The sequence below is a fragment of the Stylophora pistillata genome, chromosome 3, assembly GCF_964205215.1.
Source record: "Stylophora pistillata chromosome 3, jaStyPist1.2, whole genome shotgun sequence".
NCBI classification, from domain to species: domain Eukaryota; kingdom Metazoa; phylum Cnidaria; class Anthozoa; order Scleractinia; family Pocilloporidae; genus Stylophora; species Stylophora pistillata.
The window spans coordinates 23,457,908-23,463,786 of NC_142521.1; the positions used below are offsets into that span (position 1 = coordinate 23,457,908).

General features: G+C 40.3%; 1 protein-coding gene across 1 annotated transcript; it reads right to left on the reverse strand.

Moving 5' to 3' along the window:
• Positions 1-2,744: 2,744 nt before the first annotated feature.
• LOC148735123 (uncharacterized) lies at positions 2,745-5,377 on the reverse strand. The gene is made up of 3 exons (XM_088755092.1): positions 5,207-5,377; positions 5,048-5,111; positions 2,745-4,203 (listed from the first exon to the last, which is right to left on the reverse strand). The coding sequence occupies exons 1-3, from the start codon at positions 5,271-5,273 to the stop codon at positions 3,975-3,977; spliced, it is 360 nt and encodes a 119-aa protein (XP_088611218.1). The 5' UTR covers positions 5,274-5,377; the 3' UTR covers positions 2,745-3,974.
• Positions 5,378-5,879: the final 502 nt, after the last annotated feature.

Below are 5,879 nucleotides of genomic sequence, written 5' to 3' on the forward strand. Positions count from 1 at the left end.
TCACCATCCGGTCAGCAACTCGTTACACTAATCATACACCCAGTCAAGTTCCTTTGAATCAGTCAAACATTCAGTCAGCAAGTCAAGTGCCATTAAGTGAGACACCCTTTCAAGCAGCAATTGACTGAGCCAGGTAGGCAGCCAGTCAGCAGCCAATGACCAACTCAAACACCAGGCAGTCAGCAATTCACTTAACCAGAGAGAAAGAGAGAGAGGGAGCCACTACCATTGAGTTAGTCAACCATACAGTCAGCCACTCAGCAATCCAGCCCATCAGCAGTCAGTCACTACTCAATTACCCTTCAGTCACAAGTCAGTCAGCAAGTCCGTTAACAAGTAAGATAACCAGTGAAGTACCACTGGGTCAGTCAACCTTTCAGTCAGCCGATCAGACAGCCAAGGAGATAGCCAGTCAAGTACCACTGGGCCAGTCAGCAATTTAGTCAGCCAGACAGTCAACCAGGCAGTCAGCCAGTCAGTCAGGTGGTAAAGAGCTGCGAAGTCATCAGTCAATCAGCAATTGAGATAACCAGTCAGATAGCCAGTCAAGTACCACTGAGCTAGGCGACCATTCAATCAGCGAGTCAGCGAAACAGCCAGTCAGCCAATCAGTCACCAGTCAATAATCCACTTAGTCACCGATCGTTGGACAGGTTATTTAGCTTTACTAGTAAGATAGCCAGTCAAGTACCACTGAGTCAGTCAAGAAAACTCTAAAATTTACTTGATACCTGATGTTTCCTACGAAATTCTAGGCAGAGACTGTAATCCCTTAGGTGTTGCTCAACACGCGCTGAAAATACGATTTTAAAAAAAGTATCTGGGAACAAGCCAAACCCAATGTTTTGTACAAGAATGTGTTGAAATCTGTAAAAAAAAAAAAAAATTACATGATGACAAAGTTTCTTTCGAAATTCGATCAGAGAGAGAAGTCTTTCTCAACTCGTGCCCGGCTTTAAAAACAGTACCTGCAAACAAGCCTAAACCAGTTCTTTTTAATGGAATGTGTCAAAAGCTGTAAAATATACTTACATTTGCTTGATATAGTTCGTTTCCTACAAAATCTGGCCAAAGACTGAAATGCGTCAAATGTTGCGCAAGTCCCGCTGGAAACACGGTGTTTCAAAAACTATCTGCAAACAAGCTCAAAGCAACTTTCTGGAATAAAATGTGTCGAAGTCTATAAGAAAACACTAGAATTTGTTTCATATCCGATGTTTCTTTCGAAATTTGGCCAGATATTGACTTGCATCACGGCTTGCTGAACTCGCGCTGAAAACACGGTTTTGAAAAAAGTACCTGCAAATAAGCCCAAACCAAATTCTTTTCATAGAATGTGTCAAAAGCCGGAGAAAATAAATTCAATTTTCTTGATATAGTTCGTTTAATACAAAATCCGGCCAAAGACTGAAATGCGTCAAATCTTGCTCAAGTCCCGCTGGAAAAACTGTTTTTTAAGAAAACACTAAAACTTGCTTAACACCCAAAGTTTCCCGAGAAATCTGGCCAGAAAGAGAATTGGGTCAAGTCTTGCTCACCTCGTGCTGAAAGCACGCTTTTGCAAAAAGTACCAAGAAACCAGCCAGAACCAACTTGTTTGAATAGAATGCGTTGAAATATCTAACAAAGAACAGAAATCTGCAAGATAAGTGATGTTTCCTACAAAATTTGGCTAGAAACTAAAATGCGTTAAGTGTTGCTGACCTAGCGCTGCAAACAGACTTTTTTGGGAAAAAGTAGACCGACTGGTGACAAACTTCCAGACCGACTGGTAACTAACTTGGTAATTGAGTAGGTTCTTTTCTGGCTGACGGACTGGTTGACTGACTTAATGGTACCTGACCGCCTGACAAACTTGTTCACTGAATGGTTGACAGAATTACTGGTTACTGACTGGCGAGTGACTATGTAGTTGACAGGTTGACCGACTCCCCGGTGCCTGTTCACTGAATTGTTGACCGACTGGTGACTGAGTGGCTAGCTGACTGGCGACTGACTGGGCAACGTGCTGGTTGACTGAATAGGGACCTTAAGCATCGATGACTTTGGGTGTCACGGACGTTCGATCGTTTGCAGGAGGGGGAACCTGGGAACGACGTTGTCGCCAACAAAGTTTGTGACATGACTGCGTTAAGCAAAACAATTACCCTAATTTACAGACGTTGTCGGTCGACCGTGAAAATGTAAACACATCCTTGGCGTGCTCTCGATCTTGACGATGTCCAGTTTAAAGGAAGCTCGAGAAATGTTTTCTCTAGCATGGAGTCATCATTTTATTTCCGAAGAAGAATTTTTGTTATTGTATGACGCTAGTTTCTCCAAAAATCCATCATTTCCTCACGCCGACTACGATCGTTTTGATCTCGATTCTATGGACGAAGCAGAGTGTTTTCAGGAGTTTCGAGTAAGAAAAATGGACATTGTTATACTTGCAGATGCCCTTGGATTACCTGCGAGTCTGTGCTGCCACCAACGAACTAAGGCCAACCGCATAGAGGGACTGTTGCTAAAAAGATTTTCATACCCATGTCGTTTGGGTGACATGATCCACAGATTTGGACGAAATTAATTGCTAATAACAGGACAGACAAATAAAAAACTAATATCAATTTGCTTTTTATGTACTTACAAGTTTTTAAAAATAACATGATAACTGTGGGGACTCTGGTTGTCTAATCACTTAATCTTCTGTACCAAAATAAAAATAAGGGCTTGTGTTATAAATGCTCATTACATTGTATGGCAAAGTTCATAGAGTTTTTAATCAAAATCTTGTTTCAAAGTAATGTGCCCAGTTTTATATTATAGCAAGTCATGTAAATTTTAAAGTTCTATACATGGCATTAATTTCTCATCAGTAATATACCTTTTGAGGATAAGTAATTACAATGTATATGCTGGTGTGAATAAATTGTGTCATCAACAAATTATATAAAATGTAATACAGAAAGCAAGAAGACATCACAAGCAATAAAAAATATGTTAAGCATAAAAAATATGTAAGCAGTCAATTTCATCACACTAACAGACTCCAACTGAAGTAGATGGTGATTCTTTTGATCAATGAAGTTAATATGTACCGGTCTGTTGCTTTGGTTGGGGCCGATACAATCATAGTTTAAAAAAAATGTTTTAAAAGAGTAGCTCAAAAGATATCCAACAATTTTACAAAAAATAAAGGCATGAAATATATGTTTCATGGTATAATATTGTAAATCTGCAAATAAGTGGTGTCCAGGGTACTTATTCAAATTTTGAGTTAAAACAGTAAGGTGCTTATTCAAGAGGGATCCTTTTCAGTTCACTTTAAACATGTTCACAAGCTGAATTGAAAGCAAATATTAATGTTCAAATCTGGGCCAGGGAAGGGGGCAGGGTGCTTATTTCAAATTTTCGTGGATAGGAGAGTGCTCTTCATTTTTCAATTTTTCTTTTCTAATATTGGCATAAGCATTTTATACTGCTGTTGTTGCTGTTGAGCCATGTAGGTTTGCATTTGTAGCAACTACTGCTGTTGTTGTTACTGGAACTGTTGTTGTTGTTGTTGTTGTTGCTGCTGCTGCTGTTGTAACAGCAGTTGCATCAGGCTGTTATGCTGCTAGTCAAGCAATTCCTGCCGCTCAGTCTCTTTCTCCAACTGCACAGATCTTATTTCTATATCTCTCTCTTTTAGCCTGTTCTCTTCAGTTGCCTGCTCCCTTAAATAGGCCACCATTGCAGTTCCATTGGATTGCCTCTTTTGGCCTTGTTTTGATTTTCACCATCCCCATCTGAAAGTGACTATTTCTTTGTTTCACTCAATGAGTCCATGGCTTTGAGCCTGATATCCTTAGCTTGCTCTTGTTCTTTCTGTTATTTCTCTCTTGTGTTTTCATCCTCCTCGTCTCTTGACTGATCACAGGCCTCAGCTCTCTCTATGATTTCTTTGAGTAGTCTGTCCAGCTTGGTTGGCTCGGGACTGATGCCACTGGCTTTTAACTATTGTGAAGTCTTTTATTTTTTAATTTTTCCACCAGGACCATATAATGATCTCTTACAGACCTCTTGTTAACTTTAAACTCTGCTCTTTTGTTGAGAATGTTGGCAATTTTCTCCCATGCCTGTGCTCTGCCCACAGTCTTCTCTTTAGCCCTGTATGGCTCAGCCTGCAAGACTTCATGGCACAGGAGAATGTCTTTCTGTTCACCCCATTCCATTTTACCACTGTTTTAAACAATGCAAGAAATTTCAGCCTTTAAAAGATAACTTATACAAGTATCCAGTTAGCTTACATGAACATCATGCCCAGTTGATCTGATATGATTAAAAAATGCAGTGTTAAACTTCTCTGTAGCATATATAAATCTAAGTCCCCCCAATTATACATTACTTCCAGTTTTCGAGCGTGCACCCTATTTATATTTATATTTTTCATTCCCAAGCTGAAAATCCATCGTTTCCCAGCGATTTTAGGCTAATTTAAATGTTCTATACATACGAAAGTAGTACGTCAGTAAAGTAATTAATATGAATTCTACCAGTCAGCCAACAAATGGCTGACTGGTAGACAGAATTCAAGACAGTTGCAAACTGTCTTGAATTCTCCCCAACCAACCTCGTGTTTAGATGAGGCTATATAAACACGGAAAAAGTGCTCTATTACTTAAGCTTAAATGACATGCTTTACGTGTAAGAGTAAGTTTAATAGCTGCAACACACATTTTATTTTCAAACCAGTTTGGGCGGTATCACGGCTACCTATATTCTTTAATTTCCGTCAATCTCAGATAGTCCTTTAAGAAAGATTGCTAGAGAAAAAAGTGTGTACATTCGTATAGCTAGATGTCGCACTTTGAGCCGGGCCGGACAAAAAAGATAAACAAAATAGGAACTGCCGACTGCTTATTGCACAAAACTAACGGACGACTTTTGATATTTATCTGCTGTAGCGAAGTTAACTTTAACCTAAGGTTAAGAATTTTTTTCTCAAAGTACGCATTACGCTAAGCTACTTGTAAGACTTCAGAGATTTTCGTCCAAAACAAAATTAAGCTGCATGACAACTAACCTCGAGGATCTGCTTCGACCACCGTAATTTCCTCCTTCACCGGGAACTTGCAAGCTTGACATGACTACAAGTACAACAGCCGAGAAAATTTAATGTGGTTATCGGAGTGAATGACATCAAATCATCTTCGAAGTACGGCAATTTTAATCTCAAATCCACCTGTATTTCTACGTTTTCTCCAGGACGTCAAACTAAGTGATCCTGCGTTGTCGACGTGACCTTTCATCACGGACGGACGGTGTATCCATAGCAACGACTAACGACAGCTGAAAAATCACTTCCGGCGAACGTCCGTGACACCCAAAGTCATCGATGCTTAAGGTCCCTACTGACTCACTGGTACCAGACCAGCTGTGACTTCTTGACTGACTGATTGACTAAATGGCTGATTCACTGACTTAATGGCTGCTGAATGAAGAGTGGTTAACTGAGTTGCTGACCGACTAGTGTGTTACTAACGAAATGACTGTGAGTGATTTACGAATGATTAGCTGACTGATTGAGGGACTGCCTTGCCGACCGAGAGGTGAATAAATGTATAACTGACTGGTGACTGACTGGTAGTTGACCACGTAGCTGACTGTATTTTTTGTAGTCACCGAGTGCCTGACTGAATGACTGACTGACAGGTTGATTGGCCGGCTAACTGACCTTTTGACCGACTAGGGACTGACTACGTAACTTAATGCTAACTTACTCACAGGCTGGGTAACTTACTAACAGACTGATTAGTGGCCGAGTGATTGATTGACTGGCACCTAACTGGCTAATGGACTAGCTGACCGACGTGTAATTGACAGACGGACTGACTGATTCACTGACTGACAGGTTG

What these genes read in the sequence shown, in the direction of transcription:
- LOC148735123 (XM_088755092.1), bottom strand. Translation starts at nt 5,273, where the DNA reads ATGAAAGGTCACGTCGACAACGCAGGATCACTTAGTTTGACGTCCTGG. An exon ending in GAGAAAACGTAGAAATACAG is followed by an intron (nt 5,112 to 5,206) that starts GTGGATTTGAGA and finishes TTGTACTTGTAG; the next exon opens with TCATGTCAAGCTTGCAAGTT. An exon ending in GGTCGAAGCAGATCCTCGAG is followed by an intron (nt 4,204 to 5,047) that starts GTTAGTTGTCAT and finishes TGTTTAAAACAG; the next exon opens with TGGTAAAATGGAATGGGGTG.